Source organism: Thunnus thynnus, chromosome 10 (genome assembly GCF_963924715.1).
Source record: "Thunnus thynnus chromosome 10, fThuThy2.1, whole genome shotgun sequence".
NCBI lineage: Eukaryota > Metazoa > Chordata > Actinopteri > Scombriformes > Scombridae > Thunnus > Thunnus thynnus.
Window position 1 is genome coordinate 1,188,266 of NC_089526.1, and position 22,323 is coordinate 1,210,588.

Below are 22,323 nucleotides of genomic sequence, written 5' to 3' on the forward strand. Positions count from 1 at the left end.
CCGTAACAGCAGAAACTATGACGTAAACACGTCAGTAGTGTTTTATTATTCTCAGTGCCAGCAGGGGGAGACAAAAGTCCTGCACTGCAGTTTTAAAGATTAAAACTTTATCATGTGTTTCTACCTGCTGACGTGCTACGGTAAGCGTATTGTGTCATTTCTGTTTGCCGACTGTGTTTACTGTTAGCGTTGTTGCTGGTTTTGCTATATTTCTCATTGCTGTGGATTAATACCTGCTGTATATTTAAACTTTCGCTAGTTCTACACAAGCACTCTCAGCGCTTTCTCTCTTTTAGAGACTTTTCTCGCTAATCGCACAGTTGTTATTTTAGCTCTGCAGCTAGCATTAGCAGCTAACTTAAGCTAAGCAGTTAGCGTTTTCCCGCTCTCTCCTGCTCAGTGTGTCAAATGTTTAGTTATTCCTCCTCATGGGGGATTGTTGGGTCTCTGTAAATTAAAGAGTTCGGTCTTGACATGTTCTATGTGTAAAACGCCCTGAGATGACTTTTGTTGTGATTTGGTGCTACATAAATAAAATTTAATTGATTGATTGATATTATCTGAACTGTCACTTGCACAGATATCAGCTGCACAGAGAAACTGTCATTTTTCTGTCACCAACACTGGATTCATCAACTAATTCATTAACTTTGTTTAAGTCAAGTCAAAGCATTAATTATCATATAAACAGTCAAAAACAAGTTTCCTTCCTTTTCCTTCCACTCTGAACGCTGATCATCAAAGAAACACGAGATATAGGATAATATCTGAAGAACACTATGTACAATATACACTATACAATATATAATGTGTGTGTGTGTGTGTGTGGGGGGGGGGGTATTGTTAGGTGTGGGGGGGGGGTCAGAGGCAGCAGATTGGATGTGTTGATCAGTCTGATGGCCTGCCTAGGATAAAAGCCGTCCTTCAGCCCAGAGCTCCTTCATTTCACACCTCTCTACCTCCTGTCACAAGACATAAGTCTCCTCCGGACTCTCTGATGGTGATGTGTGACGCAGAGACGGAGGCGACACCATCACCATCTTCTCAGCAGTCTTTACCGCTCAGTGCAGGTCGAGATGCTCCCCATGATACAAACGTCCTCAGTCTCCTCAGAAAGTAGAGCCGCTGTAGTTGTTTCTTGACCAGCTGGGTGATGTCACACCCTCTGACCTTCTCCACCTGAGACTGTCAGCGGTTGACGTCTCCTCTCCTCCCTCCGTGTCCACTATCATGACCCGCCTCGTCGTTCCTTCAGCTCCACCGATCAGACCGATGACGATGACTGTGGTGTCGTCAGCGGGTTTCAGGTGGATGTTTTGTCCTTGTGTGAGGTGAATAATGTGTAGCTCGGGGCTGAGTGAGGACTCATCCTTGTGGGGGTTGCCGGTGTTCATCATCACATCGTTTTCAGGTTAGATTTCCATTTCTGACAGATTGCAGCCTGCCAGCGAGGAGTGCTGGGTTCAGGCCAAGGTTGTACAGTTTGTTTGTGAGTTTGTGGGGGAGGAACTGAATAAAAGGCTGAGCTGTAATCAATGAGGAGCATCATACTGCGGGGGGGTGTCCAGTGACTCAGGTGTATCAGTCTGGATGCGAGCCAGTAAAACTCTCTCAGAGCACTTCATTATGAGCGGAGTGAGAGCAGCTGCAGTCATTCAAACGAGTGACTGGGCTCGTTCTGGGGGAACTGGGAGGATGGTGGTGGTTTTAAAGCAGGTTGCAGGGGACAGATTAAAGATGGAGGTGAAAACATCGGCCAGCTCTGTAGTACATGTCTTGAGGGGTCGCCCGGGGGTGTTATCTGGGCCTGCTGCCTTGCGGGGGTTTACTTATTGAAAATCAATAAAAAAAAAAGAGCTAAACACACACACACATTTGTGCAGTTATCCTTGGTAAATGGTAAATGGACTGGACTTATATAACACCTCTCATTCACACACACACACACGGTCGGCGGTGGAGCTGCCACGCAAGGCGCCAACCATCAGGAGCAACTTGAGGTTCAGGGTCTTGCTTAAGGACACTTTGACACATAGACAGGAAGAACCGGCGATCGAACCACCGACCCTGCTGTTAGTGGACGGTAGGGATGTACAGAGAGTTATGGTCAGGTTATAGAGAGTCTCTTGAGAGCACTTCATGTGTCAGTAGTTCAGCTTTATCTCTGGGGAACACCCCCAACTCCAGGACTGATGTCCATATTAGGAAATGTGCGTCATGTAGCAGGTGGATGTGACTCCCCTCACTGAGACCTGCTGATAGACGTCACAGCGGAGCAGAGGAGAGACACTGAGATAGTGATGTAACCGACCTGCACGCTGGTATTTGACATGTTGTTTTTTTTTCTTCCTGAAAACAAATAATTTTAAAAATATTTGTATGAAACAAATAGTCGTATAAAACCCACTATTTGTGTTTTGCTGAATAATGTATTTGTATTTGGGCACACCCCTAATGGACGACCTGCTCTCTCTCCTGAACCACAACTCAAACCTTAACCAGGACTGAGCTTTGGTCCCAACTGGGAGTACTGGTCCTGACATGGTCAGTGTTTATACCAGAAAACGTCCCAATGAGGTAACAAAAACATACAGTAACACACACACACACACACACACACACACACACACCTACAATATGACACATGATGTGAGCAGAGAGGAGAACATAATAGGAGTAACGTGGATTTATATTCAGCTCATCTTCATTATTATCCAGAGATATTATTATGTTTAGCTCTCTAATTAGGGCAGCAGAGTACAGCGTGTGTGTGTGTGTGTGTGTTTATTAGCATTAGCATGGATTAGCATGACACACGCTGAGGGTTTTGTAGGTGGAAGCTGTGAAGCAGCTTTGATTTCAGCTCTCAGGCGTCTCAGCCGGTTTAACGTGTTCGAATGTGATGAGCTGAGTTTGTGTTTGGGCTCAAATTATCATAATAAGATTCTCACACTGAGCGGAGCCTGTAAGTCCTCTAATTAAGAGACTCCACACACACACACACACACACACACACACACACACACACACACACACAAGGACGCCGCGTTCTGACCTGCTGTTAACTAAGATGCTAATTATTAGCAGCTTATTTCCTGTGAAAGAAAGTAAATTGGAAAGTGCAGTATTGTGTGTTTTTTTTTCAGGCTGTTGTTCAGTTATTAACTTAATTTATACACTTGTGGTGAATTTTAAAAGCACGTTCACAAAGCTGCCTCTTAGAAGATAAAATTAGGACTTGAAAATAATAATCTAACAGGAAAACACACAGATGGAAAAATAACAAGTCAGGAAAACATCCTGCTGGAGGAAGGAGGAGAAAAATTCAGAATTGACGGAGAAAAAAGGAAATCGATTTTTTATGTCGGCTGTTGTTGTATTTTGGCTGATTGCAGCTTTCAGTTCTCTGTAGGTTCACTTTCTCTCTATCAAACACATCAAATCTAACACAGTTTCACTCAAACATGAACACAAAGACATGAAACACATATTGATATTCAGTCTGAATTAACCTTCCTGAGGATCATTATATCTGATGTTCATCACCAATAAACCTCCATAAATACACTTAGAAACCAGAGAAAAAGAAGCTGCAGAATCATCACATTTTAAAGTTATTTTAAAGTTTTCTTCAGTATGACAGTGATCAGTGATGGTTGTCTGAACATCATGTTACGCTGCAGACAGGAAGCTGCTAACAGCTGATTGACAGGACTGTTAACGGAGACTATTTGACTAAATGTGAACATAGTAGGGATGTGCCTGAATACAAATATGTTATTCGGCAAAGCACAAATAGTGGGTTTTATAAAAAAAAAGTATTTGTATTCGGAAGAAAACACGTCAAATACCAGCGTGCAGGTCGGTTACATCACTATCTCAGTGTCTCTCCTCTGCTCCGCTGTGACGTCTATCAGCAGGTCTCAGTGAGGGGAGTCACATCCACCTGCTACATGACGCACATTTCCTTATTTGGACATCAGTCCTGGAGTTGGGGGTGTTCCCCAGAGATAAAGCTGAACTACTGACACAAGCAAAGTGCTCTCAAGAGACTCTCCATAACCTGTTGTTCCCCTTCTCCTTTCCACAAAGTTAGTTTGTAAAAAATAGTTATGGGTGTATAAATAGGTAGAGGTCTGTCTGCAATGAGGTGATGAGTAAAGTTTTATCTCAGTAGTCAGCGCAGTCGTCTCTGATCTGGGAGACTCCAGTTAGAGACCCGGTGTGGGGACGTCGTCCTTCATAAGGTAGTTTATTCATGAACACTGATTGTAACACTTTAATTTTCTAAAATTAAAAGCGTAATAAAAACAAAAACAGGATTTTTAAGCATCTTTCCACTTTCCACTTTCCAAATACAAATAATTCTGCTGCCTCAACAAATACAGATACTGTCTCTCTGCACATCACTAGAACAAATCTGGTGTAAAAACGAGTTTGAAAGAGAACAGCAGCACATCTGATGACCTTTATGGATCTTTTATTTGTTTATTTATTTGTTTATTTGTTTTGTTGTCTTATTGGTTCAAACAGGCTGATTTGTTGCTGTCAGAGCAGGATTCTAATCATTTAACAGTAATAAATGTTAATAGTCATGTAACAGGATGTAAAGTGCAAACATCACAGAAATATTTGTGCAGGTAAAATGTTCAAACATTAATAATATTAATAATAATTTGTCAGCTGTAAGATAAAGTTCATATTATTCTTCTATCAGTAAACAGTCTGAGAGCAGCAGCACATGAAGAGTCTGAACTTTGTTCTTCAACATATTTCAGCTCCAAACCTTTATTTGATGCAACGTGTTTGTTAAATAAAGTCCAGACAGTCCAACACATCAGTTACTGACCATCAGTCCATCATAGTGGTTGTTAAACCCAAATATTCACCAGTCATACAGTTTAAAAAGCAGTAAAATCTCTCCAATAATTCCCGAACAACAAGCCACATCAGTCAGCATCAGTCACAGTTCATTCACAACACTTTCAACCTGAAGGACTTTTGCTGTTGAATCAGCATTACTGGATGAAAACTGGGATAACTGGGATCAATGGCAGCAGCACTGTGTGGTGAATAAGGTCTTTATATGAAGGTCTCCAACGAGGAGCCAATTAAAACCCTTAAAGAAAGCTCGTAGTGACGTAATCACTGATCACTTTGCATCTTATCTCAGGAATCAGTTGAGAGGCTGCAAACGACCTCGATGTAACAAAACCCACCGTTAACGCGCTCGCTGTCGTATTTATGTTTCACCGTGATGACGAACGCTGGACTGAACACGAACGACTGACTGTGACGCTGTGGCAGCAGACAGCGACTGGACGCCACGTCCACTGCGGCAAAAGTTAAACCTTTTCTCCTTCACACACTCATCTGCGACCCACCAGCTGAGAAGCACTTTTCACACATATCTAGAGTGCTTATTTAAATTTCTGCTGAAATAAGCATAAAAATGCATAAAACAGGTGGACAGAAACACACTTTGTGATTCATTCTGCAGCTGAAGGAAAAAGTCAGAACCAATATTTTTCGGTAAACAGCAGCTCTGCATGCTGGGATGATTACAGCCAATTTATCCCACCGGGCTGAAGGGACGAGAGAGAGAGAGAGAGAGAGAGAGAGAGAGAGAGAGAGAGGCAGCTTGTGAAGGCCAGAAGCCAATTTGTGTCTGAGGTTGAGAGAAAGTGGGAAGGCTGAGAGAGATTAAACCTATTTGTCACTGCTGATAGTGATGACAGAGAGAAGAGCAGAGAGGAGGAGAAGAAATGGAGCGAAACTGGAGATTGTGGAGGAGGATAATTAGTGGAGCTGAGCTGCAGAGAGACACAGAAGCTTCTTTTATTCAGCCTCTTCAAGGCGGGAATGTTGCACCATTATTCCGCCTCGCTGTTCTGTATAAAAGGTGCAAACACTGAATGGGAGGCATTATGCTGCCGGCGGCGGTGCAGGAAGTCACAGCGCTGGACTGACGCCGGCGTAAAAAGGGATTAAAGTCGTGTTACACGTCACACCTCTGAGTCCACGACGCCAGCACGCAGCAGGCAGCCATCTTTAACTGCTCTCTATTCAATTAACCTTTTTAATTGCTTCAGCGTGCATTAGTCAGTCACTTGTAAAGCACTTTGAATCGTATTTTATTTGTTTGAAAGTTGTTAAAATATTAAAATGAGAAAAACAATTTATAATAACATGGTAAAAAACACATTTGCATATTATAATTAGAAAGGTGAGTAAAATATTAGACTTCTTCTTCTTCTTCTTCTTCTTCTTTTTCTTCTTCTTCTTCTTCTTCTTCTTCTTCTTCTTCTTCAGCCTGTAGTTTGCAGAAAAGATGATTTAATGCCAGACAGATGGTGACTTTCCAGTTCACTTCCAGTTAGTTTCCAGTTACTTTTGTTATCTGCATGCAGACTCTATATTATTAACAGAGACAAACTAATGTGACAACACAGTGTTTATCACAATGAAAGGTTCGACTATTATGAGGAAACTTCATCATAATAACGAGAAACGTATCTTGACATCAGTCTTGTTAAAATGAGATATTGTCTCATTATGAGGATAAAGATGTGAATCATATTTAACAAGGTTGCAGCTCTGTGTGATTATATAATTATAAATGATCCATCTTCAATAGAATCATTTATATAAACTGATCAGTCTGTATGAATGAAAAGCAGAAACTAAACATGTAAATCATCTTGTGTTTGATGCTTCAGAACATAAAAAGGTTCATTTCAACAACAAACTGACCTGCTTTTAACATTCACAAACAACAAGAAATGTCTGTTCTAGCTTCTGCGACTCACTGAATATGCACAATAGTGTTTCTGCCGCTGGCTCCGCCCCCGGGTTCCAGCTCGCCATCAGGACGTCACGGATTTTAAAATTGCTTCTCAGCTCGAGAAAAGTTTTATAAATATAAAACTCTGATGGATTAAAAATCACTGATACAAAGAGTAATCGCTCTGCTTGTTTGCAGTATGAGGCGTCCTGTCAACAGTTTTATAAACGTCTCTTTAATAACGGCGGATTTATTCCCTGCAGTACCACGACTGGCCACTGGGAGAAACTGGGAGAAACTGGTGTATCCAGCTCTCTGTAAACATCCATGATGATACCAGAGTTTGTCTTTGTTTTATGAATGAAGCGGAACACAAGCTGAAGCAGCCGCGGTGTCTGTGTTCGACCAATCAGTGACGGCCAACCCTGAGAAACTAAAACCTCCCCAACACCAGGAACCTTCTTACACCAGGAACCTTCTTACACCAGGAACCTTCTTACACCAGGAGCCTTACACCAGGAACCTTCTTACACCAGGAACCTTACACCAGGAACCTTCTTACACCAGGAACCTTCTTACACCAGGAACCTTACACCAGGAACCTTCTTACACCAGGAACCTTACAGCAGGAACCTTCTTACACCAGGAACCTTCTTACACCAGGAACCTTACAGCAGGAACCTTCTTACACCAGGAACCTTCTTACAGCAGGAACCTTCTTACACCAGGAACCTTCTTACACCAGGAACCTTCTTACACCAGAAACCTTCTTACACCAGGAACCTTACACCAGGAACCTTCTTACACCAGGAACCTTCTTACACCAGAAATCTTCTTACACCAGAAACCTTCTTACACCAGGAACCTTCTTACACCAGAAACCTTCTTACACCGGGAACCTTACACCAGGAACCTTCTCACACCAGAAACCTTCTTATACCAGGAACCTTCTCACACCAGGAACCTTCTTACACCAGGAACCTTACACCAGGAACCTTCCTACACCAGGAACCTTACACCAGAAACCTTCTTACACCAGGAACCTTCTTACACCAGGAACCTTCCTACACCAGAAACCTTCTTACACAAGGAACCTTCTTACACCAGAAACCTTCTTACACCAGGAACCTTCTTACACCAGGAACCTTCCTACACCAGAAACCTTCTTACACCAGGAACCTTCTTATACCAGAAACCTTCTTACACTAGGAACCTTCCTACACCAGGAACCTTACACCAGGAACCTTCCTACACCAGGAACCTTCTTATACCAGAAACCTTCTTACACCGGAAACCTTCTTACACCAGGAACCTTCTTATACCAGAAACCTTCCTACACCAGGAACCTTCCTACACCAGGAACCTTACACCAGGAACCTTACACCAGGAACCTTACACCAGGAACCTTCTTATACCAGAAACCTTCTTACACCGGAAACCTTCTTACACCAGGAACCTTCTTACACCAGAAACCTTCTTACACCAGGAACCTTCTTATACCAGAAACCTTCTTACACCGGAAACCTTCTTACACCAGGAACCTTCTTACACCAGGAACCTTCTTACACCAGAAACCTTCTTACACCGGAAACCTTCTTACACCAGGAACCTTCTTACACCAGGAACCTTACACCAGGAACCTTACACCAGAAACCTTCTTACACCAGAAACCTTCTTACACCAGGAACCTTACACCAGGAACCTTCTTACACCAGGAACCTTCTTACACCAGGAACCTTCTTACAGGAGCCACATTCAGTCAAATGCAGGTTTAGTCAGCGAGTTTCCTCAGTTTTCTTCCTGCAGTGAGAACATCCTGTGTGACTCTCTGACCATTTAAACACTCAACTAAGATTATTTGAATTTTGTCCATATTTGACAGGAATCACCAGAGTCTGAGGACATGAAGTGTAGCAGCTAACTGTCAGTACAGCAGCTGTCTTTGAGTTTTCTTCAGCGTCTCACCTCCTACTGACCGTCTGTCCTCAGACGTCCACAGACCATCAAATCTTCCACCGTCATGTTCATGGAGTGTGAACCAACTGTCACTCATTGCAGGAAGCAGGAAGTTCATACTGACCAGACGTCTGTTCTCATCTCGTATCAGTCTGTCCGACTCCCACGCTGACGGCATTCACAGTCAGTCTGTGACAGATTTCATGTCAGCGTGGAAGACGTCTATTATCACAGCAGAGTGAAGGTTTATCAGAGTTCATTCATCAGTAAACACACTGAGCTGCTTTTATTATTAGAACTCAGCTGTAAATGAGCTTTAACATCTCATTTATTCTAAAACTATACTTTCAATGATTTACATTTGCTTTCAATGAAAAAGGCACAAAAAACAGTTTGGATTAACTGACTTATAATTTTATTTCTTACATTTTCTGCCATATTTTTGTGTATGAATAGTGACTGAAAAAATATAGAAAATGAGCAGAATGATCCTTTAAGTGGAGAATGACTCACAACACTCAGGATTTACTGGACTGATTGTACAAAACAAAAACAAAACAGTGGAATAGTCCTTTAATATTGATGTTGATAATATCTAGAAGTCATTGTCAGTGATGATCTGCAGGTCTTGAAGCCGTCTGTTGGTTATATGATATCATATCAACAGAAATGAAAACCATAAATGTTCCTGATTGATTTCCCTCAGTTATGACTGTCAGGAGTGTTGATGGTGACAGCAGAGGGGAGGAGGAGGAGGTTAAATGAAAAATAATATTTACTGTTGCTTCAGTGTTTGTGAGGGCTTCCAGCAGCAGCGTGATGCTGGCTGAGGCTCCGTCCCTCAAGACTTTAACATGACAGCTGATGGACATGAACGTGTCCCGTTACACAACGTTCAGGAGGGTTTCTGAACCGCTGGAAGTCCTTCAGTTTATTTATAGAGAACATTTAATAAACACCAAATGTTGACCAAAGTGCCAATCAAAGAAAACACAGAAATAATTATGAGGATAAAAAATAAAATGAATAAAAATGACGGGAACAACGGAGGAAACATCCACATGTTTTTATGCACATTTTCAATTTGCACATTAAAGGACCAGTTCACATTGTTTCAAGTGTCTTAAACCAACAGTCAGTCATCAAATGAACATTAAAGCTGTGTTTCTTGCTGTAATCATTCCTCCTGTTCATACTGACCATTAGAAGATCCCTTCATAATGACCTTACAATGGAAGTGATGGAGGACAAAATCCACAGTCTGAAGCTAATATGAAGCTTCAGCGTCCAAATGAGTCAAATCAAGTAGATATCTTTCAACGTTACAGTCTTTTTAGTGCCAAAGTTCCTCTTTTTGTTACTATACTTCCACCTGCAGGAGGAATGATTACAGACACCTGACTGCTGGTTTAACACACACTGGGAACACTGGGAACACTGGGAACACTGGGAACCTGTCTTATACAAAACCTGAGTGGATGTTTGTGTGACAGACTCTGCAGATTAAAAGATAAATGATGACTTCATTGTTCTTGTAGAGACGTTTGATGTGATGTTTGGCGTCTTTGTGTCCTCAGGTCAGTGACCTGGAGGCCATGATGAAGCACATGCAGAAAGTTCTGGAAGAGGATGTGAGCGGTGAGTCACGGTGTTCGTTGAGCATGAAATGAATCAAATCATCTCTGAGTTTAATGTGAAATTAAAGATTTTGTATCATTTTGTATTATTTTCATTATTTTAAACATGTTAAAGGACGAATAAACAATCGTCAGACACCCAAATGATCACTGAAACAGGTTATGTTTTCTATAATTGATCATATCTTTCCCCAAAAGACTGAAACTTTGGAAGATTTTCACTGGATTTGAATAATTTGGACGATTGAAGCTTCAGAGAACAAGCACAACGTTTATACAGAGCTGCAGCTTTATTATCTATCGCTGATTAATACACAGCTGCAGTCATTAGTTGCTGACTATTAAATTAATTGCCAACTATTTTGATAATCGAGTCATCATTTTGAGTCACTTTTTAAGAAAAAAAGTCTAAATTCTCTGATTGCAGCTTGTTAATGTGAATATTTTCTGGTTTCTTTAGTCTCTTTGACAATAAACTGAAGATCTTTGAGTTCTGTACAAAACATTTGTCAAATTGTTTGACAAAACGTCATCTTTGGGAAACACTGATACACATTTTTCACCATTTTCAGACATTTTATGGACCAAACAACTGATTGATTAATAAAGAGAATAATAGACAGATGAACTGATGATGAATATAATCGTTATTTTTCTGCCCTTCATGTTTGATTCACTTACACTGAACTCACTTTATGTTAATGATCAGCATGAACAGGAGGAATGATGATGTCAGCTGACTCAACAATTATCATGTCAACATTTAATTACCAAACAATGCATAAAATAAAATAATATATGAATATACTATAAATATATTGATTTAAATGATGCTCCTGACCGGCAGCCACTTCACTTTCAGTTCAGTTCCCATGATGCTTTGTGCTTTCTGAGTAAAGTGAGACACACACACACACACACACAGTCATGTTTACATCACTTCAGAGGACATTACATTGACTTGCAGTCATTTCCTGGAGACAAACCAAACCTTAATATAACCCTAAACTAACCTTAACTTTGAACCAAGTCTTCAACCTAAAGTTAATCATTTATATTATTATATATATTATATATATATATATATACTACATTTGCTTTTTGTCCCCATAAGGGAGGCGAGTCCCCACAACATGAGGAATACCTGGACCACACACACACACACACACACACACACACACACACACACACACACTGACAGTCAGCTGGTAATGATGCTGTTTGTTGACGTTGCTTCAGATCAGATTCAACCTGAATGAAAATGAGACCAAGTGAACGTCAACACACACTGCAATAGTTCAGAGTTTATTCATGAAATGTGCAAATATCTGTGTGCAGAAAATTATTTTTCCCCTCATGGTGCGACTGCAGCAGGAGAGTTTAGAAACCCCTCTACTTCCTCCTCCTCCTCCTCCTCCTCTTCCTCCTCCTCATCAGTCTTCAGTTCCTGTTGGCCTGGTTCAGTCACAGACTGCTCTGCTGTGGCTTCTGTTTGTTTCGCTCCACTGACCTCAGAACAGTTCACCTGGAGATCAAACTTTGTCCGTTCTCTCCTCCTGTCGAAGGAAACGGTGACTCCTCATCCTCCTCTTCCTCCTCCTCCTCCTCATCATCCTCCTCCTGCTGCTGTACACACATATACACTCACTTTATTAGGAACACTTGTGTATCTAACACCATCCAACACAACAGCTCTGCCATAAATTGTACATTTACTATATTGGAAATATCGTATGTTTTATACATTTTGCTCCCCACATGTATGTTAATGAAGTGGACAAAATATTAGAAACTACAACATGAATAATAAACATTAAGTAGAATTATCACCTCTCTGACAACGTCTACAAAAACTGAACATGTATAAACTTCATACATGTAGAACTTATAGCAGAGCTGCTGTCTTGTTGCATTAGATTGTACAGCTGATCATAATAAAGTGACCAATGAGAATCAAAGCTCCTGAAATGTTTCACCACAGAAACATGAAGCTGGAACTTTGCTCCAGAGACGATTAATCTGATTAATGTGATTAATGTGATTAATCAGATTAATGTCATTAATCTGATTAATCAGATTAATGTGATATCAGTGCTGCTGTCAGGTCACATGACCTCATTAATGTGAGAAATGTACAGCGGGCTGCATGAACCAATCAGAACTCAGACTGTTAACTTGAAACTGTCCTGATGAAAAACTGTGTTAGAATTTTTTTTTTTAAAAGTCAAATTTATATATAGAAGTTAAATCTGGAGGAATTGATCCACTTATTATCATCAGAAACAAGTAGTGAACATCATCAGCTTTTAAGGTGACATGTTGAACTTATTTCCACATCCAGCAGTTACGGAGCAACATTATCATCCATGTGGAGTCGTGTTTCTGTCCAACATTCACTCGCTTTTAACTCTGTTTTTGCTCTCTACCAACTCCTGAGGGAAATATTTGGCTCTTTAGCTGCTAAATGATCGACTCAGTCGCCAGAACAAAACGTTGGCATTGAACGTTTCTGCAAACCACAGAAACGTTGAATATATATGTTTCAACATGTGAAATACGTATCATATCAACATTTCTACAAACGTAGCATGTTAACCTTTCTACCCGTTGAATAATGATGTGTTATGGTGTGACAACGCTGTGGTTAAGGTCTGGTCAGGGTTAGGGGAAAGATCATGGTTTGGGTCAAAATAAAAATAAAAAATAAAATAAAAACGGCCGATGTCTCACTCGCCACAAAAACGGCTGCAAATGTCCTGACGTCTCGCTAAAAACACTCGCTGTAGTCAGTTGAAACAGGAAGCGGACATTGGTTTCGGTTTCGAGGTGGTCTTATTCTGGCGAGCAGGCTGAAATGCTCCACTATGTTCACCAGCTAGTCTACAGCTAACTGTGAGCAGGTAGTGTTCAGCGGCTTTTTACAGCTTTTTCTCTCTGACAACGACGCTACGAGACGCTGAGACTGAACCAGAACAGACAGATAAACAATGAGCTGAAACTCACTATAAAGGCTCTGGGAAAGTTTTACAAATATAAAACCTTCATGAATTAAAAATTCATAACACAAAGAGTAAATATTGAACTTAATTGCAGTCGGAGGCGTCCTGTCGTGTCTTTTATAATGGAGGTCTCTGAGGTCAGTATGTGTGATCAGTAAGGTGTGGTGGAGGTGTTGTGTAGGTCTGGACTCTTCTCTCTACAGCCGGTAATAACAACAGGAAGTTAAAAGAAGGTGAAGAACAGATGTTCCTCACCAGCTGCAGAAGTTTTGTTGACTGTGTCTGAATGTGAGCTCCTTTGTTCTCTTTTCACGTTAAATGATTCTCTGCTAGATTATGTTTATTTTTGCTAATTCTTATTGATTTGAGGCATGAACATTGAGTTGGTTGTTTATTAGGAACATGTTTATTCTGTTGTTACTCAGATAAAATCATCGGTGTTCATCGTCACCCGTCCACCAGTGTTTTACAGGTATAAAACAGGAACATTAAGAATATCGATCTGGTTCTCTGCAGGTGAGGTTGATGCGTCTGTTTAGAGAATCTGAATGAAGGAAAACTAATTATTCTGTCTGACTTGTTGCAGCTCTGCATAAAAAACATACAGTTGAGTTTAATGGAAACGTTCTATTAAGATGCAAATCAAACCTTCTGAAATGTTTTGGCATCTGAATACAAACATTTAAATTTATTCAGATTGTTCTGTGTCGACTTTATAAATTCTTCAGTTAGATGTGAAAACGCAGACGACAATTAAATGAGTCATAAATAAAAAGTTGATACTTTTCAGACTGAAACATCATAAATATGAACGAACGTGTCTGTTTATTCATGAATTTCACTCATGTTCTATTTATGTACATATTTCTACATGTATGTGCACATGTTGTGTTCACGCGTAATGCCGGTTGCCGTGGTTACGGACAAATCAAATGAGAAAGCCACCAGCTGTCTGATGGTCTGTCAACATGAGAACTCTTTGTTTTCTTCAGTCTGATCTTCAAGAGTTTATTTTCTAGTCCCATTAAAGGTGGATGATGATGATGATGATGATGATGATGATGATGATGATGATGATGATGGCTGTGCAGCATTGTGATGAGTTCCCTCCAGTTTGGCTTGAATAGAAGCTTCTTCATAAATATCCAACAAACGTGAAACTTCCTCGTCTCTCCATCGTTCCCAGTTGTTGTTGTTGTTCTCCTCAATGGTTATGTTAATGAGCTGTGAGGTGCCGACACTGAGACCGTGTCCAAACACTAAACTGACTAAATTCATAAACACATCTTCGTCTCTCCATCCAGACTAAAACAGAGCTTTTCCAAAACATCCTCCAGAGTGGGTAGACGTGAAAAAGTCGGCTTGGTGTTTGTTGTGTGTTCAGAGAAAACTGAGCTTTGTAGAAACGCCGTCAGATCACCGATAGAACTGATGGCGGCAGAAACGCAGCGTTTCATTGGATGAAGAAGAAGAAGAAACTGCGAAACTGAGAAGAGTCTAGATGGTAAACTTACCCTAACCCTACACGACACCCCCCTGACCTCTAACCCTAACCCCCCTAACCCTAACCACCCCCTCCTCATGCCTAAACCTGACCCCTAAACCCAACCCCAACCCTAACCACCCCTCCTCATGCCTAAACCTGACCCCTAACCCTAACTCTAACCCCAACCCTAACCCTAACCACCCCCTCCTCATGCCTAAACCTGACCCTAACCCCAACCCTAACCACCCCCTCCTCATGCCTAAACCTGACCCTAACCCCAACCCTAACCCTAACCACCCCCTCCTCATGCCTACACCTAACCCCTAACCCCAACCCTAACCACCCCCTCCTCATGCCTACACCTAACCCCTAACCCCAACCCTAACCACCCCCTCCTCATGCCTGATATACTTGGCAGAACGGAAACAGTATACTGTTTGTTCTTCACTGGATTTCTGTCTGTCTTTTGCACATGCCCAGTAGGAGGAGAATTACCCATTTGTGATTTAAAAGACGGAGGTTATTTGCAGAAATGAGCTGAAGCTCCTGCTGTGGACTCATGTCGTCCTAGAATTCATCCGGCTTAATGTAGACGTGGTGTGAGGCTGATGTGTGTCATTATCATCCTTGTAGGGGAGTAATAACTCAGCAATGTAGCTGGGCGCTAATGATGTCATCATTAATGTCAAATGCACTAGCATTGATGTCAGCATTATCATTGTGACCAAATGACATGATTTGGTTGGTCTGTTCAGCGGTGGATATGTTTCCATCTGGTGTTACAGTTTCTCTCTATGACTGAACTATTAACTAAACACCAGACACACTGTTCCCCTGTTTTCACTCATGTGCTCGTTTAGAAAGCTGCTGGTATTAAATATCATTAACTCAAGTCATCACAGCTGGAACACAATTAACACACAATTCCCCTGAGAGTCCAAACTGTTCACAGACCAATCAGAAGCTCAGGATAGAGATATAACAGAGGTCAGAGGTCAGCTCACCCACAAAGACCTGAGGCAGAATAAATGTGATTTCTTTCTTTATGTACACAAAAACTGTTTTTTTTTATTGGTTTACATTGATAAATACATGGAAATTATTTTATTGTATTCTACTTTCTGTATCAGTTGCATATTTTTACATTTACTTCATTTACTCTACATGTACTACAGTACACTGAGGAATTAAAAATGTTGAAACTAGCTGTGTCTCAAATCACACACTTCTGTTAGTACACTTTCATTTAGTACACTGTGTACACTATGTACTTACTGGCGTTGTGCGTGAATTTCTACAGGGTAGTGTGTTGTGCACTTACTGGAAATGACAATCGCAAATTAGCATTAGCTAGCGTTAGCATTCACGTTATCATTCACACTACCAAATCATTACAGACTGCTAAATGAACCCAAAAAACATACTGATGGCTTATATCCAACAACAGTATAGTGGTGCTTAGTGCTAAAAAACACACGTATAACTTACATTTGTATAATGCGGTGATGTTCACTGTAGTTACAACATACTTGGCCGCCATTTCCAGTTTGAAAAGTGGTCCCTCCCCTTCTGCTACGTAGCCAAGATGGTGACCGTCTAGGGCGAGAAGTGTCCATAGTTGCACACTCAACTTTTTGACCGTTTTGAGTGCACCATCCGGGTTCTCACAGTGCATTTTTCCATACTTCTCAGTGTGAACGCACTTATGCACTCAAAAGTGTAAGTACAGAAGTATGTGATTTGAGACACAGCATGCGTCTGTATATTGTGATGTAAAGAGCATCAGCACCATCACTGACTGCAGTATCCGGTTTTTACAGTCGTGTTTTGAACGGATCTCAGCAGTGATCAATGATGGTTTTGTTGTGTTTGTGTATTTGATGTCTGGAGGCAAAGTTTGGTTTAGATGTCAGATTAAATGGTTCTGAGTGGAGAGTTTGTGAAGTTTGTGAAGTTGAGTGTGCAGTTATGCATCTGTGTTTAGGGTTTTGGGAAATGGAGAGTCATTTCAAGAGATGAGTCTTATCAATTGAGAAAAACTGTAACATGATCTGTATCTGTATAATGATATCTGATCAATGGATCTTAGCTTATATTCCTGGTATTAAATGTGTTCTTGTCTTCTCAGTTGTGCTCGCACTCTGATCACATCTCAGTATGTAAATGACTCGTGCAGAGCTGGTGGTGTCGTCAACAGACATGTCGTGTCCCAGATCAAAGAAACTGCTGCCATGAACGGAGGTCATTCACGGTTTATGAGGGAAGACTTCCAGCTGCTGCTGCTGCTACTTGGAGTTTTTACGGAGCTCACGTTAGCTGGCAGGAAGAGGCGGAGCTAGGTGACCTTTCAACTTAGTGACGTCACGCTGTACAGATTGTATTTACAGTGCGAGCCTGAACACCTCTGGATGTTGTCTGACTGATCTGATCACAATGTGTTGTGAGTTATTTACTTTATTGTATTGTATATGTATATTTTATTGTTTTTTTATGTGCTGTCGACCCCCCTGAGCTGTGTGCTTAATAAAGAACTGAGTGCATTTACAGCTGAACATTTACATCCAGATACCAGGTGTAAACGAGGTACATACAGTATGTCCTGATCTTATTCCCGCCTCTCAGAGGATGAACTCTTTAGACTAGCGCCACCGTCAGGACAAACTTTACAGTTTTATCTCCACTGCTGCTGAGACTCACTGCTGACGTCTATGTTTCTACCTGCAGGTCAGATGTTTGTTGCTGGTTGTTTCCTTCTGTGTTTTAATGAAAACTGAAGAAACCTGTTCAGCACATTTTCTTGTCCTCATGGTCAGGTCATTGTTCACGTTAAGCTACGCTGGGATTATTGTTCCCTCAAGGACCCTCGGTAACGGACCACAGCCTCAGCACTGATACACAGCCATTAAATCCTCTGATATTTAGCTTCTTGTAAATGGACAAAAGACCCGGAGCAGCTCAGAGGCCATTATCCTGATTTACTGCCCCGTCGTTAGCTGTTAAACTGCAGCTCAGACTCACTTTGTGCTGCGTTGGTGTTTCAGACTGAAGCCTGAAGAAAACAGCAGCAGCTTTGTTTTTATTCAGCGGATCAGTTTGAACTGAACAGATAAGATTCAGTCTGAATTTGAACGTCTTTAAACTGCAGCATCAGAGATTTGCAATGGGTTTAATTAAAGGCATTATCATCACTATTGTGATTATCACTGCTCTTATTATTAATTAAACGTATTCACTATCATTTTTCATTGTGTTTATATTGTGAGCAATGTGCAGGCCTCGGTTTGCATATCTAGATGTTTGGTTTGATGATATATTATTGTCATTATGTGTTTTATGTAGTTTCCACATGTTCCCCTCACATTAAAGCTGAAGCTGGAGCGCTCTGGTGGCCACAGAGACCTTCGTTGCATTTAAAAACTAAGTTTTGTTACAACTAAGAATTACAACCACATTAATCAATAATATCATCTAGAAAAGATACTTGCTGTCACTGCTGACAGTTTGCACTTTAGACATTTGAAATAGTTGAAATCTGACATTGAAGTTTCACTGATAAATGATAAATTGTAGTAAAGTGTCAGTTGACTTAAACCTGCAGTGCCGAACATTTACATATAAATGAACCAAACAAGTTCACACATTACTGATTAAACCTTTCACCACCAGATAAATCTCTCTGTATTTCACAGTATACAGAGTTTTTAACCTGGTGTTGGGTTTGACATTCCAGCGCTGGCTGGATGAATCATACTGAGCATGCTCAGTAGAGACTTCCACCGGCGGAGCGGCTAACTTCCAGTTAGCTCTGTGCTAACTTGAATGGGGATAAAATAATTTAATTGTGCAGCTGTTGTTATCGGACCGAATGGATCAAATGCTGATAATGAAATGAATCATTGTGTGACGCTCAAAACAATTTAACAATTTAACAGCAGAGTCTATGACGTAAACACGTGTCAACAGTGTTTCTGTAATTACTCTCACTGCCAGAAGGGGGAGACAAAAGTCCTGCACTGAAGCTTTAAAGTAGTTCTGGATGAAAGCAACTGAAGTGTCGGTTGACGTGCTGTAAGTGGAAGCGCTGAAAGATGAAGTTTCAGTGTGAATGTGAGCAACGAATCAGGTTAACGTACCAGTTGAAGTGTAATTACTGAAAACAGAATAACTTAAAGAACAATAGATGGAAGTGGAACTGAAAGCAGTTGGAAAGACATTTGTTGAAGGAAAAGAAGAGATAAAAATAGTTTAAATGTCTTTTGAGGGTGTGAGAGGTGAAAGCAGTTAAATCGTCAGTTGACTGAAGTGGTAAATTCAGTTCAGAAATGTCAGTTGAAGTGTTGGAGACGCTTCAGTTGTCTGCACTTCACTGTCAGATGAAGTGTGAGATCCGGATGGTTACATGAGGAATAACAGTTAGTGAACTGGTGAAAGCAGTTAAAGTGTCGGTGAGCAGCAGAAACTGTGATCATCGCTGTGAGGTCATCAGCTCATTAACATTCAGAGCTCGTTAACATTCAGAGCTCGTTAACGTTCAGAGCTCGTTGCAGCTCCGAGCTTCTCATAATCAGGAGCCTCGTTAAGATTCTGAGCTCATTAAGATTCAAAGATCATTAAGAGTCTCAACCTGTCGAGATTCCAAACATCTTCATCTCACATGTCTCATTTAAGGATGATCCCATCTTGACTTTTTCAGAGTCAGAAGTCAGAAGACTTCCTGTCTCCGTCTCCTCTCCTGCTCTGAGCTCATATTTCTGTTTTATCAGCAGATTAGAAGATATGTTTTATAACTTTTTTGGGAAACCAGAAAACCAGACTCCTGGGAGTCAGCAGAGATGGAGGAATAATGTGAGTTTATACTCTGGCAGCAGCAGCAGATATCCTGCCATTATAATCCCATTAGATCACCTCCATCGACTCCACTGACTCTCCACTCTGTTTATTAACGGAAGCAGAGAGGACAGAATATAGAGCAGAGTGTTAATGGAATATGATCATTAACTCAGTTTCATTCAGGTGTGTCTTTATTCTCTTGTTCCTGTCTGTAATCCAGGAGACCCACCGGAGCCTGAGACCCCTCAGACCCCTCAGACCCCTCAGACCCCTCAGAGCCCTCAGACCCCTCAGGGGCCCCCGATGATCAACAGCAGCCTGCTGGAGACCAGAATCCACCGTCTGAGAGAGTGAGTCATCGATAACATGCTAGCAAACTGTAGTTAATGTATTTGCCACCAGGTGAATGGTAAATGGATGTACTTGTATAGCGCCTTTCTAGTCCTCTGACCACTCAAAGCACTTTTACACTACAGATCACATTCATCCATTCACACACATTCATACGCTGAGCGGCTACTAACAAGGTCCCAACCTGCCCGTCAGAGGAAGTAGTAGTGTAGTAGTGTATCCTACCTCTGTGAAACTAAAGTCGGGACTGAAAAGGAGAAGCTTCGCCATGTCTTCACATCTTGACTTCACCAAAGTCATGATGTCACTTCCTGTCTTTCTTTGTGTTCCTGGAGTGTATTTTCCATATTCTCAGACCTCTCGGCTCCTCTACAGCAGCTTTGTTGTGCCTACAGATTAGACAGAGACATGTTGCTGTTCCACAGTCTCGAGAAATTCACCATAACAATAAGAACATCTCTTAAATATTATTATTAATATTATAGCCTCCACTGTTTATTTGAAATATCCTCAATAAAAAATAAGATCCGACTTCACAGAAATAGTTTCCTCCTGTTGTTATGAAGTAGATTCATTATGATTGTGTTCATATAGTCTGATCTCACATCTCTCCTCTCTCTGAACGTCGTTTCCCAGCAGGTCAGGACTCCTCTGGAGCTCCTGGATACAGAGTCAGGAGTCATTCTGGAGTGAAGAAAGTTGACTCTTGGTCCTAAAATCTGAATCAAAAACAAGTCACCTCGAAGGTTTTCGTCCAGTTAGGAGTGACTTCCTGTTCTGTCTCTGCTGACTCGTCTCTGGACTATATTTGACTATATTTTTATTGAACACGACTGTAAAAATGACCCGAAGTTCGACTTTGATTCTGACTTTGCACATCGTTGAGTTTTGTCTTTCTGGTTCGAGGTATCAGCTCAGATTTAAGCTCCGTGTCTCTGTGAGCGTCTGTGAAAGTTTAATTTAAAATAATCCAATTATTCCAGAGAAGAGATCCTCCCCGGAGCCGCAGCCTATCGCTGTGGATCCGAGTGTGATATGAAGCAGATTCAGTTTGTTTGTGCAGATTAAAATGAAAATAAACACCCAGCGAGCAGAAACAAAGATCTTCCCTCCAAAAAACAACAATAGAGAACAAATATTTGGACAAACAGGAATTAAATGTAAAGTCACAGCATGATGGAATACAGTAGAAACAAATTAAAACCTAAATCCATCAAACAGTTTATTTCTCTCATTTATTCACTCCCTCGCTCACCGTCTCATTAGCTCTCACCTGCTGTTACAGGTGTGCCAGAGTTTAACTAATGAATGAACACACACACACACACACACACACACACACACACACACACACAGAACATAACTCACATTATAAACTGCAGATGGATCCACAGATCATCATCCTGCAGCAAAACACATAAAAACACCAAACCGACTGCTGTGGATTCATCCACCGCTGAAAAATAATCCCCAACAAACACACTGTTTCCTCCTGTTAAAACTACAGCGACCAGCTGTTTGAGGAAATTAATATTTTGAAACTATATATTTGTGAGCTGTTTTTAAAGATTTACATCTTCAAAAGGAAGAGACACTGAGAGACACAGAGAAGGAGGAAAATGTTGTTTTGAGTCTTTTAATGAGACTTTTAACATTAAAGGACACATATTCTGCACATTTCCAGCTCTGTATTTATATTCTGGGGCTCTACTGGAATATCTTTGCATGATTTCCAGTTAAAAACTCCTTATTTATCTTCTACTGGTCCTTTATGCAGCCCCTCAGTTCAGCCTCTGTCTGAAACAGGCCGTTTTAGCTCCTGTCTCTTTAAGGCCCCGCCTCCTGATGAGCCCACTCTGTTCTGATTGGTCAGCTTCAGGAAGCTTCCTCCGGCTCCGGAGGCTACGTAAACAAACTATAGTAGCAGGATTTCACTTCTTTTTCTCCTTCTTTACTCCAAATGTCAACTTCAACTTCTCAAATCCATCCGTACATGTTGGAGCTGAACAACACATGGAAACACCTTAGCAACCGCCTTAGCAACCACCTTAGCAACAAAACCTACAGAACAGACGGCTATTTGTGAGCATGTGAGAACCATCTGATGTCATCACGAGGAGGAAGTACAGGTTAAAGCCCTGGGCTTTGACTTGCAGGCAGCATTCCTACATACATTCACCTCCAGTCACCTCATGTTTAACATCCGACATCAGAACAAGAAAATAAATAACAGAAAACCACAAAAAGTAAAAAATGTTCCCTTTAAGAAAAATATAAAGT

At 41.1% G+C, this 22,323-nt stretch overlaps 1 protein-coding gene across 4 annotated transcripts in view; it reads left to right on the forward strand.

The window, feature by feature from the left end:
- The window catches only part of nek11 (NIMA-related kinase 11), an 85,961-nt gene that overhangs the window by 58,550 nt on the left and 5,088 nt on the right, over window positions 1-22,323 (forward strand). For all 4 annotated transcript variants that reach the window (XM_067600303.1, XM_067600302.1, XM_067600305.1 and 1 more), the window contains 2 exons: window positions 10,318-10,378; window positions 19,913-20,042. In XM_067600303.1, the coding sequence (XP_067456404.1) occupies window positions 10,318-10,378; window positions 19,913-20,042 (191 nt within the window). The remainder of the gene's footprint in view (window positions 1-10,317; window positions 10,379-19,912; window positions 20,043-22,323) is intronic.